Source organism: Stegodyphus dumicola, chromosome 1, assembly GCF_044657685.1.
Source record: "Stegodyphus dumicola isolate Sdum_Otavi_A_Nest chromosome 1, ASM4465768v1".
Taxonomy (NCBI): Eukaryota; Metazoa; Arthropoda; class Arachnida; order Araneae; family Eresidae; genus Stegodyphus; species Stegodyphus dumicola.
The window spans coordinates 191,772,204-191,790,101 of NC_140768.1; the positions used below are offsets into that span (position 1 = coordinate 191,772,204).

The following is a 17,898-nucleotide window of genomic DNA, read 5'->3' on the forward strand; positions in this document are numbered from 1 at the left end:
AAGCATGAAAATAATTTTGGATAGCTTGTGATAACTGAATTTAAGTTCATTGTTGAGTTACATCAGTAATTTTTTTTTAGAATTTGAAAAAATATTTAGAATTGTTTATTGAAACAATTTCATTAAAATATTTTTTACTGTAATCATATCCAATTGCAGTCTCTTTAGATTACACTGTTGGGTATAAGTAGAATGATTTGGTTTAGTTTATTTAAGTATGGCAAAGCACACTAGGACTATCTGCCTAAGCGGAGAAATGCCTTTGTGGAGGACTTTCGAAGGGAAACTGACTTATATACATGTTACACATGGAGAAAACCATGAAAATACCCGTACAACCAGCCCATTCGCGGGATTTGAACCTCGGACCGAACTACCAGTGTTCAGCGGAGGAATTCTAGAACATTACTAATTTATTGCCAAAAAACCATTAAGTCTAATACACAAGTTTTTTTTCCAGCTATTTCATGATGCATATGTAACTTTGAGATGTCTTAAAATTCAATAAAGGAAAGTAATGCAGATATAAGAAAAATATAAAATTTGAGCTTCTTTTTAACATTGGGAATATTTTGAAAGAAAATGTATATCTTTTAGAAAATCTAAGGTATTTTTCCTTAAAAAAAAACTTAATAATATTTAAAGTTACATAACTTCCCTTTCCCCACAAATAAATAAATGCAGCATATTTTGTTACAAGCAGTAGCTGTAGACATTTCACATAAAACATATGTTCTACATGTGTAATTATTTTTAGTAATATTACAATCAAAATATTTAATATTTGAGAATACATCATTTTTGTATTTTGTATAAGACAAATATGTTCTTTATGCATAATTATTTGGAAGAACTTTTAAGTAAATTATCTGCAACTTTTACATATATATCCTTTAAAATTTCACATGAAAATACATATTCTTACACAATCACTTGCAATAACCTTACAAGCAGAACACTAGTAATCTACAAATATTCCCTTTAGTAATTCACATTCAAAAATTACGATCTACTTACACTATTATTTCCTGTAATCTTTACAGATGTTTACATTGGTAAATCACATATGAAAACCATGTTATACTTACACGATAATTTCCTGTAACATTACAGATCTTTGATCTGTAACCTTTACAGACATATGCTTCGGTAATCAACATACAAAAACGTTGTTATGCCTACAGAATAACTTCCTGTAACATTCATTACATGTCAAACATCTGTAACCATTACAGGTATAATCTCTGTAAAGTTACTAAGAATATTCCTGTTTTGATTACTCAAATAATCCATGGCATCCCAGTTTCCACGACTTTTCTTAGTAACTTTACAGATTTTTTTTTTACAGTGCAGGATAAATGAAAAAATTACTGTTCTCCTTTTTTATTAATTTGAAAAACTGTAAAATGATTTTTATTTAGCCAGTATGCCAATTTTTGGATTCAGTCATATATTTAAAGAGTGTGTTAGACAACAGATGAATAAAAAACAAATGCGCTATAATGCTTCCCGTTAATATAAAGTGTCTAACGAGCTTTTATTTACCTACAAACTTTGACTGATTTAAAAAGCGTGTTCGAGAATCTTCTTCAAATTGTTTTCCCTCTTGCGCTCTTTTAAGATATATTTGTTTAGACAACATCTGGTCGTAGGCAGGTGTGCGAAACGACAGCGAATATCTCGATAGCAAAACGAGGAGAAATTCTTCAATCGTTGAGATGACTGGTATGTATATCTCGTTGCGGCCGAATCATGCCGCTCCGCACCCGATTAGTTGGACATTTAGTGCCATACATCGTTTGCTTTTTCCTACTTTTGCCACTTTTGAATGAAAGTCAAGTAAGTAAAATTCTGTACTAATGATCTTTGACTTTCCTAATTACAGTATTACATCGCTAACATGTAGAACCCATGTGTAACGTAAACACATGGGTTCCTAGGACATAAAGCGTTAAACGAGATCATTTTCACACTTTCTAAATAAGGATAGGAGTGAGCGTAACCCAAAATAAACATGTTTAAATTTCATCAACAAATTTTAAATATCTTGTAAATTTTACATAGCTTTAAATATCTTATTTTCAGTTTGCTATAAAATAATAAAATAGACGTTTTTGCCAGTCAACGATGGATAAGATCTTTGTACCGTAACTGTCATAAATAAAATACATTTCCAATATCCTATAATTCATCGATCGCAAAATCTACCACTCTACGCTTTTCTGCATCTTGTTCTCGTCTTTACACACACACATATATATAGAAAGGACAGCCTTCAGTATAATATATCTATAATCTATACATATATACGTGTGTTTATGAGTGAGTGGCTCAAACGGCAATATGTTATTTTAATATTTTTGTATATTCCTGCTTATATCGTTTAACGTTCCAAGAAAAAAATGCGAAAACTTGTATTTTTAAATTTTAAATTCGTTTGTAGTCCAGTTTTAATTATACTCAGGAAACTAGTTTCACGAGTTTTGGAACTGTATGTATTATTTTTATTTAAGAAAGAAAATGAAATATTTACATGTTTTCTAAATATTTACATGCATCGTGTACAAAAGTCCTTATTTGGTCTTTGTTTTCGTTGGTTGTAGACATATACTTTCAATCATAAACAATATTTTAAATTACACAAATATTCATATTTTTGCATTTTTTAATTTTTAAAAATCAGTTTTATGAAAACTAGGAAATCTAACTGTTTATACGTTCCTCTGCTGCAAATAGTTTTAAACTTGCGAAAATTTTATACCCATGTAATAAATAAAAGACAAAAAAAAAAAAAAAAAAAAAAATTGTCTCCCGTATGCCAAAAAATTGACGGAGACATTTAATTTCAAACTTTCGGATATCTTTATTTTAATCTTATTATCGTTTAATTATAAATATAATTACGTATAGATATAATTATCTTAAAATTAGATATTTATCTATATTTCCAACTTGTCTTATGGGTCGGTAACTAAATAAATAAGAATCAATCGAGATAAATTCTTTTCCCTTAAATTTCAACTATTCTTTTGTGATGAACTAGTGTATAGCGTTCATTAATTCGTAATTTTTATAACTTATATGCCGAAATATTTTTCATACAAGTAATTTGTAAACTTTCAAATGCTAAAGAATGCATTATTTATATTCTCATGAAGCTTTATTATGTTAAAACCACATCAGTTATGCAAAGAATTCATTAAAAGAGCATTATTTTAAATTTATAGTTCATGCGAATAACGTTACGAGTTCGCTTTCACTATGGGCCGATACTGATGTCAGCTAGTGTTTTCTAGAACGCAAATCTTTAACACGAATCTAGAATAGAACATCGCTAAATTCTAATTCTAATTCTAATGCTAAATCGCTAATTCTACGCGAATCCGTCGTAGAATAAGGCTTAACTCTTAACGGTTTTCGAGAGGAAAAACGCATAACACGGTGATCGAATTTATATTTGATGATGATTGGTCATATGTTGATGAACTATTAACACGAAGGAAATATTAACGCATATTAACACGCACAGTTGTTATAAAAAACTTGTTACATTGTTAAGTTCATTATCTTCATCCATACTTAATGTAAATATTGATTGATATTTTCTTACTGTTACCTGCATTATTATTCAGCATTTATAATTATATATTGTAACTATGCTTATTGCATTATGTATGTATCTCCTCTCATATATGCACATATTTTGTATCTTGTTACCATATTTTGTATTTTGTTTGACAGGACCAGTGTCAATTTAATATTTCAAATTGCTCAAACTTATATCCATTATTCACTTACCTTTTTTATTCTTTTCCCCTTTTAAATTTTTCACCGAAGGAGTTACACTTATTCCTTGTTTATTCTTCCAATTGCTGTATTTCTCCCTTTTAGGATATTTATCACCGACTCGAAAAACTTTCACCAGATGCTTCCCGCCATTAGTCGACTCTGTTTCACTACACCTTTTAAATTCTTATCTCATATGAACTTGTTATTAATAATTTAATTTTAATATCTTGCTTAACTTTATTACCTTTTTTTATTATAGTATAACGATTTACATTTGTTAATAATTTGTTATTTGTGACAAAATTTATTCTGTAGCTTGTTACTTACATCTCTTCATATAGCTTTTCTTTTATAATTTAGAATTTCTCTTTGTGTTAATGCTCACATAATTAGTATTTTTTTAAAATTTTGTTCGATAGGGGTAGGGCATTCGACCCAGGTACACCATTTCCCCGTGAAACAGATCGTCTTCATATCATTCTTACTCGCACGTCTTTTTCTATGTAGCGTCATTTCATCATCGTCTGTTCTCTCTCGGCTTCGTTCATGCCATCTACCGCTGTGAAAGACGTCATCCTACATACATTAATCAAGCTTTTTCATAACAGTCTACATTGAAATGCTCATAACCTAACATAAAAAATCTTTTTCTAAACTGTTATTTTACGTTTAGTTACGTTGTAGAGACATTAGTTATTTTGGAAGCAGGAAAGATAAAAAATTAACAACGCCTTCGCCGGGAATTGAACCGACCTCTGGAATACCGGCCCAGTGTGCAGAACCATTACACCACGAAGGCACGCTAAGAAGGCGGGAGAAATACCTTATATACTCCCCCTTTTAAAGGGCGACTGGGGTTTTTTTAGGGGACCCAATCGCCAAATCCTGGGTGAGGAGAATCATCATCCAACACCCTTTTAGTTCGGGCGACTTCGTAGAGACATTAGGGGATTTTTTTTGGAGCCAGAGAGATGAAAAATTAGCAACCGCCTTCGCTGGGAATCGAACCACGGACCTCTGAAATACCGGCCGAGCGTGCAGAACCACTACACCACGAAGGCACGCTAAGCAGGCGGGAGAAATACCTTATAACGTGGACTCTTTAATTTAGTAAGGCCGCTAGGTATAATTTCCAACTTTAAAATTAAATATATCGATCAATTTTTATCGTATTGGAGTCAAACGTTTTGTATTTTATTTTTACATAACGAACATAAATTTTTACAAAATATAAGGCATAAAGACCAGAAAAACATACAAAAAGTTGGACTTCTTAATTTTTACAAAACTGATCTCTTCAGGGAAAAAAAAAAAAAAAAAAAAAAATTAAAATGCCATGGCACGAACGTTTACGTGATTTAAAATATTTTTGTAATGGGAAGTATATGTCTGCAACCATAGTATATATATATAACATATAAATATTTCAATTCTTGTTTTAAACAAAAATAATAGTTGCTCATAACGTTAACTATACTCTTGAATAAATTTAAAATTCGATTAGAAAATAGTTTCAGTTTTAAGAACTCAGGCCTTTGTATCATTTTTCCCGGAGTGTAAAATAGTGTCAATAAAAAACGATCCAGATATGAGAAAGTACATATCTTACCTTTTAAATAAAACTAATTCAAATGATTCTACACCGAGGTTCATAATGCATGGCATTAGAAGCATCCTCACATTTTCATACACACAATTAGTCAGATGTTTTATAAATTAAATTATATTAATGAGATTTATCTTAAATTAAATAGAGAGAGCTCAGTTATGATCACCACGTCTGGAAGTATATTTACGAAAACATGAATAAATATCTCTTCTGTAAAACGAAAACTTCGAAAGAAGACCAAAATCATATGGAAACGTAAATGTATTTTTTTAAAGAGAGTTCACGGTATTTAAATTCTAAAAAAGGGCATGTTTTGATTTTAAATCGCTTAGCTGATCAAGCTGATATACTTTGAAGGATGAATTATAGATCTCATCTCCCATCGAATGATAATGCTTTGGTATATGATTATTTGCCAGGCAACATAGAAGAAAACTGTAACGTTTTATGTTTCGCGTGATGACGGCACTTGCCAAGATGTGTTGTTGGTAAATGTACGGCAGCTTAACGTAAGAGTTCGAGAATTTTAGAAAGGTTTCTCTAAACTTAAAATGAAAGGAATAGAGAGACATGTATTATAAAAATTTCGTTAACACCATTCTACTTTATTTTCAAGCCAGACGATGATAAACACAAGAGGTAAAATTACAAATTTTATAGTTTATGTAGTGTTACGAATTTGGTATTTAAAAAGCTAATGTTAGTTTAATTATAAATTAAATGGTTTTATTTCTCGCGCAGTGCAGCGCGTGACGAATATTAAAAGAAAGCTAAGCCGGAAAATTGAAAATACAAGAGCGCGTGCATTAAATAAATAAATATCTCTTTTTGATTTCGAGAAAGTACTGGAAAATTCTAGCGCGTGATTTTAAAATCTTATAAAAGGAGGAAAACATCTCAGTTTGTAGTAGTTGCTTTGCTGTTGTTTAGAAAACTGCTGTTGTTGATTATAGCGAATTCGCGGATTAGCGTTCTTTAGCTGTTTTGAATTACGTTCTATTGTACATTTGAGTAGTTAAAAGATAACTACTGTGAGATATTGTAATACTGCATGATAATTTGAGAAAATTTAAGCATTTTTGTTGTGATAATAAAAAGTTTTGTTCATTTTTCATCGGACTTGTGCATTCACTTCATAACGAACCCGTACGCACGCAACAATTTTTGGTGTCAGAAGTGTCAGAAGTCTCTCTATTTAATTGAATGCCAATAACAAGAGCGATGGAAGAGCAATTAAGGCATTTAATATCAGCCTTTGCCTCATTTAAAGAAGAAATGAAATTGGGCCAGGAATCCGTTAAGGACGAAATGAAAGCCGTTCAAGCTGGTCAAGAAGAAATGAAAAGAGAAATTACCTGCATAATCGAAAATAAATTTGAAGCTATGGAAGGCAGAATTGACACAGTTGAAAATAAAGTTGGACAAATTGAAGAAAAAGTTTCTTCTGTAAAAGATCAAATTGAAGAAAGAGTTTCTTCGGTGAAAGAAGAAATAGAAGAAAGAGTTTCTTCTGTAAAAGAACATATAGAAGGAAGAGTTTGTGCCGTCCAACACCAAATCGAACAACAAATTGATGATAGGGTTTCTACAGTAGCCAAAGAAGTGGATATTTTAAAGAAATTCGTAGCGACGGCAGGGAACAATAGTGATGGTTTTAAATTTTTACCCATGCTTGCTCGTCCCTCTCTGAAGTTATCCACTTATGATGGGAAGACCTCCTGGCAAGTGTATAAAACACAATTTTCTATAGTGGCGGATGCGAATGGCTGGGATTCCCAAACTAAGGCCTGTCATCTCGCCGCTTCGCTGAGAGCAGCGGATATCCTGCAGACGCTTCCTGAAAACCAAAGACTTGACTTCGAAGCTCTATCCGGCGCATTGGAGCTGCGCTTCGGCGAGAAATGTTTAAAGGACTACAGCAGGCTTCAATTAAAATCCCGTCAACAGAAGCCCACCGAATCACTCCAGGAACTCGCCACGGATGTTGAAAGGCTGTCCCACCTCGCATTTACGGAGTGCCCGAGAGAAACGAGGGAAATTCTGTCGCTGCAATATTTCATCGATGGCATCCGGGACCCTGAAATACAGAAAGCACTGCGAATGGCAGATGCAAAGGATGTAAAAAGCGCTCTGTTGTACGCCGTGAAATTGGAGGCAGCCCAGCAAGCAACTCTTAGGGATCGCTACCCAGTCAGAGCTGTGCGAGTCCACGACCCAGGGGACCAATTGATGGCTCGTTTAGATGATTTATCCAGACAAGTCGATGCTTTGATACGGAGTAGCAGTGAGAACAAAGTGGCTGTAAGATGTTGGAAATGTGGTTCTGAAGGTCACCTACGACGGCATTGCAGAACACCCCAGGGCACGGATAATAAAACGGATGAGTTGACAAGACCAGTGAATGCTTTAAGACGGAATAGTGGTGAAACGAAACCGACCCTAAAGTGCTGGAATTGCGGCCACCTACGAAGGAACTGCAGAACTCCCCAGAGCACGGAAAATAAGGCATACGATTTAAACAGACAACTAAATGCCACGGGAAGGAAAAGGACTGACAAGAAACCAAAGTGCTGGAACTGTGGAGCTGAAGGCCACGTACGAAAGAATTGCAGAACACCCCAGGGTACGAAAATTGAGACAATTTCTGAGCAACGACGCAGGAAACAAATTAATGACTATATCAAGGAACGGAGGTTGCCAGATAATGAAAAACCCTGTTTTAAAGCGCTTAAGATCTCTATAGTGAGTGGCAACAATAACGGACTGTCCATCAATGGGAATATCGATGGAGTTCCTTGCAATATGATCATTGACACAGGAGCTAATGTTACCATCATTAGGAAAGATTTAGCTGAACAGTTTAAAGATAAACTTATTTGGACGCCATCCTGTGTTACCCTTCAGACTGCGTCTGGTGACAAAATCGACATAACTGGGAAGTTAAACGTAAACATCACGTTTGGAAGTGCCGCCTACCATCACACGGCATATGTGGCGGATATTACAGATCCATGCATACTCGGATTGGACTTTTTAAGGAAATACAATTTTTCCTTAGATTTCAAAAACAATAAGCTGCTTTCAGCATCTGATGGCATGATTATCCATCCTCAAAAGGGATCCTCGCCTGGAAATGTCGACGCCTTGTCCGAAAGATCGAGCTCGGGAAGCTGCCGAAATCATACCAGGGTCGAAAAGAAAAGCAAGACTACCAGCTATTCTCCATCTCAGAAGTTCTTCGGTCGAGACCTTCGTCTGCCTTGTGACCGCCTGTTTAGTCGCCCTACAGATGCGCCTTCATCGCCTGAGGAACACATCCAAGATGCCCAGGCCCGGTTTGAGGGGATGCACCGTTCTGCACGAAAGCGAGTCAACTTGGCGACGGAGAAAAGGAAGACCAGATGCCACACAAGAGCTACTAGACATATATCCGACAAAGAAGACAAGGTGTGGTTGTGGAACCCGATTCAACGAAAAGGACTGAGTCCTAAATTACAGTCACCTTCGGATGGTCCATATACAGTGCTGAACACGAATGACGTCGTGGTTCGGATCCATGAGTCTTCGAACTCTTACGACAGGTTAGCTCATTACTATGGCCATAGTACGTAATGTAAATAATTGTAAATAGTATCAGACCATGGTCCTTTTTGTTTTTAAATGTGTATTTGATTTGATTTGTATTTAGTATTTGATTTGCATTTAGTATTTGATTTGTATTTAGTATTTGTTTTGTATTTAGTATTTGATAGCATTTGATTTGTTTTAGTTATTGCATTTATTGTTCATGTTGTTTGATATTGTAATGTAATGTTTATGCCACAGTTGTAAGTTTAGCTTCCTGTCCAGGGATTGTACTGCCCGGGACGTGCAGAGTAGACCAGAGCACTACAGACCAGGCTTCCGGCCTCAGGTATAACCAATCGGAATAGTGCCTGACCTGTAGAAATTATCTACTATCTACTTCCGCCACTGCCAGGGCGAGCCCCGCAAACCAGCGGCATTTATTGAGTCTAAGTCAGAAGTTACCGATTCACAGTAATGGTTGTTACAATGGCACCTTTGCAGACGTTGTCTGCTACATGAAAAGATGTAAGTGCTGTACTGCTTGGGAAGGGGGCAGTGTTACGAATTTGGTATTTAAAAAGCTAATGTTAGTTTAATTATAAATTAAATGGTTTTATTTCTCGCGCAGTGCAGCGCGTGACGAATATTAAAAGAAAGCTAAGCCGGAAAATTGAAAATACAAGAGCGCGTGCATTAAAGATTTAATAAATATCTCTTTTTGATTTCGAGAAAGTACTGGAAAATTCTAGCGCGTGATTTTAAAATCTTATAAAAGGAGGAAAACATCTCTGTTTGTAGTAGTTGCTTTGCTGTTGTTTAGAAAACTGCTGTTGTTGATTATAGCGAATTCGCGGATTAGCGTTCTTTAGCTGTTTTGAATTACGTTCTATTGTACATTTGAGTAGTTAAAAGATAACTACTGTGAGATATTGTAATACTGCATGATAATTTGAGAAAATTTAAGCATTTTTGTTGTGATAATAAAAAGTTTTGTTCATTTTTCATCGGACTTGTGCATTCACTTCATAACGAACCCGTACGCACGCAACAGTATTATAAAACATTATAAACGCATTTTATTTATCCCACTGATTATGTAATATATTTCTAAGGAATGCAGATAAAATCATTTTTAAATGATTCACCTTAGTTACTTATTGATAAACAACGTACTTACGTATTTAAGAGATCTTATACAGTGTCCAGCTGGCGGAACAACAGAATTACTATTACTATTACACATTGTTATTTTAATATACAAATTTCAGGGTCGTACTGACCTACTTCTCATTTACGATCGTAATTTGTGTCGGCACAGCTTTAGTATAGCCCACCTAGAATTTTAAACAAAAAAAATATCGCCAAGAGCGGCGATAAATAATATGATCTGGTAACCCATACTATTCGCCAAACGCAATGTAAACAAGAGGATGGAATTACGGTTACAGCTAATTTAGTAGTCTGTTACATTTATTCAATTTCAATACAAATTACCGACATATCCGTTTACTCAAAGTTTAATGCACGTGCCCTGTGCATTGAAGGATAACGTATTCTTACTTTTCCGGTATAGATTTCTCTTAAAATTTGTCTCACGCTGCGTTGCAAGAGGAAATACAACATTTTAAATTAGAATTCTACTAAAATTAATATCTAAATACACAATTCGTAACACTGTTATTGGCGATTGTTTAACGCTCAGATACCGTGAATTCCATTTTGTATATATATTTTTGGCTACTTGAGGTGATATTTTTGCGTTTAGTTATTGCTTGCTTTAAAACTGCTGATAGTGATGTTGTAATTAAATATCAGGAGATTATAAAGGAAAATTTAAGGTGGGAGTTTTCAAACAAGCGTAAAATTTTGGGTACAGATATTTTATGTATGAATTAACAATAGTATAAACTTTTTAGACGATTTTTGATGGATTGTCGATTATTGAAGGATAACGTTTTCTGTGAAAAATGTAAGATACCATGCTGGTTAGTTAGTCAGAAAAAGTCATCGAATGGTAGTACTTGCAAGAAATGTACGGCTGAGAAATCAATTAGGCTAGGATCTTGATTCGCCTGTAGTAAACTCAATTTTTCTAGAAACTTTTTTCTTTCTTTTTTTTTTTAAACGCGAATCAATGGAGTTGCTTATGCGCGAATTTCTGCAATTCTCTGATTTCTTTTAAGTGAAAGCAGATTTCTTAGTATATGAGCAATGCAGAGTTTATTCAATTTCTGATTTTTAAGTAAAAAGAGATCGCCATATACATGAGTAAAGCCAATGCAGTGCGCAATGCCGAGGTTGTGCGCGGTTTGAGCAATTCTAGGATGTTTTTTTAAGTGAAAATAGATCGATGTGTACATGGGCAAAGCCAATGTAGTGCGCTACGCCGAGGTTGTGCGCGGTGCCTAGTTTGTGCAATTCTAGGATGTTTTTTTTAAGTGAAAATAGATCGACGTGTACATGGGCAAAGCCAATGTAGTGCGCAATGCCGAGGTTGTGCGCGGTGCTTAGTTTGTGCAATTCTAGGATGTTTTTTAAGTGAAAATAGATCGATGTGTACATGGGCAAAGCCAATGTAGTGCGCTACGCCGAGGTTGTGCGCGGTGCCTAGTTTGTGCAATTCTAGGATGTTTTTTTAATTGAAAATAGATCGATGTGTACATGGGCAAAGCCAATGTAGTGCGCGGTGCCTAGTTTGTGCAATTCTAAGATGTTTTTTAAGTGAAAATAGATCGATGTATACATGGGCAAAGCCAATGTAGTGCGCTACGCCGAGGTTGTGCGCGGTGCCTAGTTTGTGCAATTCTAGGATGTTTTTTTAAGTGAAAATAGATCGATGTGTACAAGGGCAAAGCCAATGTAGTGCGCGGTGCCTAGTTTGTGCAATTCTAAGATGTTTTTTAAGTGAAAATAGATCGATGTATACATGGGCAAAGCCAATGTAGTGCGCGTTGCCTAGTTTGTGCAATTCTAGGATGTTTTTTAAGTGAAAATAGGTCGATGTGTACATGGGCAAAGCCAATGTAGTGCGCGGTGCCGAGGTTGTGCAATTCTAGGATGATTTTTTAAGTGAAAATAGATCGATGTGTACATGGGCAGAGCCAATGTAGTGCGGAATGCCGAGATTGTGGAATTCTCTGATATTTTTAAGGTGGAAATAGATGGATGTGTACATGGACACTGAGCTTTGATGTTTTTCGGGCGAATACGGATCGTTGTGTACAAAGGAAAACGAGATAATGTGTGATGACGAGCTGTAATGTAACGTATTTTATATGCAATGTTTAACATATCCTTTGTGTATTTTAAATTTGTATTGTTGTTTTAATTGTGAATTATATTTGGGACATCATTTTTCATTTAAATTGTATTTTTAATTTTTTGGTTTTGATATGTTTATAATGCTTTCCGACTTACTATATATATCGATAGCCCGACGATCTACTCAACAGTAGCAAAACTGTAAACTTTGACCCTATAAATAACTTTTACCTCATTATTATTATAATACGTAGTTTCTGCAATCGTAATCGCACTTGATAATATGAGTTCTTTGATAATACAGTGTCTCACAAAAGTGATGGGACACTTGTGCTTTACAAAAGAAACTGTAATAAAATAAATTAAAAAAACATGTAAAAATTTTTTGTGGGTGTGTTTCATACTTAAATTTAGTAACAATTATTACATCACATACATTTTCTCAAAATATTAATTTAATAAAAATTTAGAACGGAGCAAAAAATGGTTCACATAAGTGATGGGACACCATTAGATACTACTACGTACTATGCAACAAAAATCGTCTGAAGTAAGCAATAAGAATATTTTTTGGTGTTTTTGTTTTTACTCAAAAGCAAATGGCAATAATTTATCGCAATCGTCTGCAGTATTTCTCTCCAGTTTGTTTTGGAATTCTTGTGTTTTTTATCTCTGTGCAGCCATGAATGCTAAACGAAAAGAAACTTTCTATTAGAGAGGACTTTCTATTAGGAAATTCTATTAGAGAAACTGCTGAAACCGTTAACCTGAGTCATTCAACAGTTCTTAATATCATTAAACGATATAAAAAGAATCATATGATTCAGGATAAAAGAAGACCTGGCTGACCATCAAAGCTATCCAATGGACTAAAGCGAACTATCGTTCGAAATATTAAAAAAAATCCAAGAATAAATGCTCACAAAGTTGGTGCCTGATTTACAAGCATTATATGGAGTAATTGTTAATCCTGAGACTATTGGAAGAGTAATTCGATCTGCTGGATATCACGGTAGAGCAGCCAGGAAAAAATTCTTCGTGAGTGAAAAGAATAGAAACCTCAGACTGGCTTTCGCAAAATCCAACATAAATAAGAATTCTGATTACTGGAATGAAGTTATATTTGCTGATGAGAGTAAATTTAATATATTTGATTCTGACGGTAGAATCTTGGTGTGGAGAAAACCCAGGGAAGAATTTTGCAAACACACCATTTCTTCAAAACAACAATGAAAATCGGTGCTTCAAGAAGAATGGGGTAAAATCACTCCAGAAATCGCAAAAAAAATTAGTCGAATCCATCCCAAGAAGATTAAATCATGTTTTAAAAGTAAAAGGAAATCCAACAAAATATTAAAACCTTTTATAAAGTAAAATTTTTGGATAAATATTTGATGGAAAAGTAAGTGTCCCATCACTTATGTGAGCCATTTTTTGCTCCGTTCTAAACAATTGTATTTTTATTAAATTGATATTTTAATATTTTGAGAAAATGTATGTTATGTAATAATTGTTACTAAATTTAAGTATGAAACACACCCACAAAAAATTTTTACATGTTTTTTTTTCATTTATTTTACTACAGTTTCCTTTTGTAAAGCACAAGCGTCCCATCACTTTTGTGAGACACTGTATGTGTGTGTGTATGTGAAGCATTGCTTAGTGTTCCTAATTTGTAGTATTTATTTTCTTATAATATTTTCTTTCATTGCGAGAAATTAAATTTTTTATTTATTTATGTGTAGAATTCTAGTATGCCTGCCTACAGAGAATATAATGTGATTTAGAAATTTAAGAACCTGTTTTTCATTAATGTGAAGTTTAAAATTTTTAGAAAATAATGAAAATTGTCTACTTACTGGTATATAAGGGATTATGTTGTTACGTAGCAAAACGTTAATTTGTAAATATGATAAAATTGATATGTTCCAGAGTATTAATTAAAAGAAAACTTTTTTTATTTGTATAAATGCTAAAGCTTAAAAATCTTTGAAAACATGGAAGCTGTATGAAATACAAGTATGAGAGACTGCGACGTTCTTTATCGTTGTAATAACTGGTAGAATTCACTTACTGTATCATGATAATTTTAAATATAAACAATTTATTATACTTATTTTCGGTTACGCCTAAGCTCAGAAATGTAAATTTAAAGAATTTGATGTTAATTTACAATAATAAACAATTCATTATTTTTTTTAAAAAGAAAATACAAATTACGCGTAGCATGGAGAATACATTGTGACGTCACACCACATTATTTATTAAAGGTAAAATAGCTAAAGGTTTCCGGTATTGTTTTTAAAATTACATCCTTTTAACCTTAATCATTTTTATTAATCATTTCTTAATATTTCTTTCTCTTAAAATCGTGTATAATAGTCGTAAACTTATTTCTATTATCCACGATTTCTGGTGAAATCAAGATGGCCGCCATTTTTTGAAACACGGAGTTTCGTCGAAAATCTGGATGGCAACCATTTTTCAAAACAACGTATTTCATGTGCTTTGGCGCCAAACTTTGAAGGTGGGTTATACTAAAGCTGTTCCTTTGTGTCTTTACCATCGCATAGGGAGATTAGAATCAAATAAAAAAATGTGTTTTCATATTCATACATGCACAGTATGTGTAATTTACTTGTGCTGTGATGCAACACTGTATTATGTAACTATTCGTGAGCTTTCCTCAGATTAAATACTTAAATAAAAGTTTATTTATTATTTTGCAGGGATTATTTTAATTTTCTAATTATTATTTTTAACTTTCCTTTATTCTCGTATGTCCCATCTACAAGTCCCTGCCAGAATGACTTTTCAGTATCGCGTTTTATGTAAATGAGGAAGAACCAGTATCTAATGGGAAGTTCAGTCACATCCGTAGAAGAGCTCATAAGTTATCAGTAGAACGTGTTCTGCCTTCTGGCCACATCGTTACTTTAAGCGAATCTTATTGCATTCGGCCGTATTCTTACCTGCCTGTTAATATTCGCCGGTGAGGTTTATATAAATGGCTAACTCGGTTAATTATCTCTTTACAGCTTCAGCTAAATTTTGGTTAGCTAGAATTTTCTTATTTTCTATCTTAAGCCCATGTGGAGGCTCTCCTGTAAGCCCGAGAGAGGGCCGACTGTTATTATTCTTTGAGTTGAATAAAAGGACAGTCAGCCCTTCTTTGGACTTCGTTTCTGTAGTTGTAAGATGAACAGCGAATAGTAGCTATATTCTTCTCTAGTTCTAGCCCAAGGACAATCAATGTAACTATATAGTTTGTTTCAAATCTTTGTCCTTCAGCAGGGAAATTGTGTGCGAAAGTTCGTACATGGGTTGGTAACCCCTTCCTGTCTTGATCGGGAGCGATTTTATTTGTGTGAATGATACCCACTTTCTGGCGTTCATAAAACATATCAGGTAATGAATTTTTCTAGCGAAAATATTTTATATTTTGTAATAAATAAAAATCAAATTATCAGCTACCAAAATATTGTTGCGTGCGTACGGGTTCGTTACGAAATGAATGCACAAGTCCGATGAAAAATGAAGAAAATTTATTATTATCACAATAAATATGCTTAAATTTCCTAAAATATTCGTGCAGTATTACAATATCTCGCAGTAGTTATCTTTTAACTACTCAAACGTTCAAAAGAACTTAATTCAAAACAGCTAAAGAAAGCTAATCCGAGAATTCGCTACTCTTAACAACAACAAACTAACTAACTACTACGAACTGAGAGGTTTTCCTCCTTTTATAAGATTTTAAAATCGCGCGCGAGAATTTTCTAGTACTTTCTCGAAATCAAAAAGAGATATTTATTAAATGTTTAATGCACGCGCTCTTGTATTTTCAATTCTCCGGCTTAACTTTCTTTTAATATTCGTCACGCGCTGCACTGCGCGGGAAATAAAACCATTTAATTTATAATTGAACTAACATTAGCTTTTTAAATACCAAATTTGTAACACTGCCCCCTTCCCAAGGACTGCACGTCCCGGGCAGTACAATCCCTCGACAGGAAGCCAAACTTACAACTAAGGCATGAATACAATAATAAGCATTACATTACAATAACAAACAACATGAACAATAAATGCAATAAATAAAACAAATCAAATGCTATCAAATACAAATCAAATACTAAATACACATTTAGAAACAAAAAGGACCATGGTCTTACACTATTTACAATTATTTACATTACGTACTATGGCCATAGTAATGAGCTAACCTGTCGTAAGAGTTCGAAGACTCACGGATCCGAACCACGACGTCATTCAGCCTGTTTAGGGCTGTGTACGGACCATCCCAAGGTGACTGTAATTCAGGACTGACTCCTTTTCGTCGAATTGGGTTCCACAACCACACCTTGTCTCCTTTGTTGAATCTATGTCCAGTAGCTCTTGTGTTGTATCTGGTTTTCACTTTCTCCGTCGCTTTCGTTCGGAACGGTGCATCACTTCAAAACGGGCCTGGACATCTTGGATGTATTCCTCAGGCGATGAAGGCGCATCCGTACGGCGACCAAACAGGCGGTCACAAGGCTGATGACGAAGGTCTCGACCGAAGAGCATCTGGGATGGAGAATAACCGGTAGTCTGATGTTTCTCTCCGACCCTAGTATGATTTCGGCAGCTTTTTGAGCTGGGTCTTTCAGACAAGGCGTCGGCATTTCCAGGTGAGGATCCCTTCTGAGGATGGATAGTCATGTCATCAGATGCTGAAAGCAGTTTGCTGAAATCTAAGGAAAAATTGTATTTCCTTAAAAAGTCCAATCCGAGTATGCATGGATCTGTAATATCCGCCACATAAGCCGTGTGATGGTAGGCGGCACTTCCAAACGTGATGTTCACGTTTAACTTCCCAGCTATGTCGATCTTATCACCAGACGCAGTCTGAAGGGTAACAGAGGATGGCATCCAAATAAGTTTATCTTTAAACTGTTGAGCTAAATCTCTCCGAATGATGGTAAAATTAGCTCCTGTGTCAACGATCATATTGCAAGGAAATCCATCGATATGCTCATTGATGGACAGTCCGTTACTGTTGCCACTCACTATAGAAATCTTGAGCGCTTTAAAACAAGGTTTTTCATTAAAAACAAGGTTTTTCATTCTCTGGCAACCTCCGTTCCTCGATATGGTCATTCATTTGTTTCCTCCGTCGTCGCTGGGAAATGGTCTCAATTTTCGTACTCTGGGGTGTTCTGCAATTCTTTCGTACGTGGTCTTCAGATCCACAGTTTATAGTCAATCCTTTTACGTCCCATGTCATTTAATTGTCTGTTTAACCCGCCTCTCTTATTTTCCGTGCTCTGGGCTGTTCTGCAGTTCCTTTGTACGTGGCCTTCAACACCGCAGTTTCAACACTTTAGGGTTGGTTTCTTCTCACCAGTATTCCATCTCAAGGCATTCACTGGTGTTATCAAATCATCCGCTTTATTATCCGTGCACTGGGGTGTTCTGCAATGCCGCTGCATGTGCCCTTCAATACCACATTTCCAACACCTTAGAGCCACTTTGTTCTCACTTCTATTCCGTATCAAAGCATTGACTTCTTTGGCTAAATCATCTAAACGAGCCATTAACTGATCCACTGGCTCATGGACTCGCACAGCTCTGACTGGGTAGTGTTAACTTCCTTTTTGTAGTTAAATTAATCACTCATAAAATGGTTG

General features: G+C 34.8%; 1 protein-coding gene and 1 long non-coding RNA gene across 4 annotated transcripts in view; one reads left to right on the top strand and one right to left on the bottom strand.

Moving 5' to 3' along the window:
- LOC146999427 (uncharacterized) overlaps positions 1–17,898 on the bottom strand; it is a 109,665-nt gene that overhangs the window by 56,451 nt on the left and 35,316 nt on the right. The gene's annotated exons all lie outside the window — the stretch shown is intronic.
- LOC118204936 (uncharacterized) overlaps positions 1,641–17,898 on the top strand; it is an 87,778-nt gene continuing 71,520 nt past the window's right edge. Inside the window, exon 1 of one of the 2 annotated variants that reach the window (XM_085824251.1) lies at positions 1,641–1,839. In XM_085824251.1, coding sequence (XP_085680377.1) covers positions 1,753–1,839 — 87 coding nt within the window. In that variant the 5' untranslated portion in view covers positions 1,641–1,752. The remainder of the gene's footprint in view (positions 1,840–17,898) is intronic. The other variant, XM_035377227.2, reaches the window with a different exon arrangement.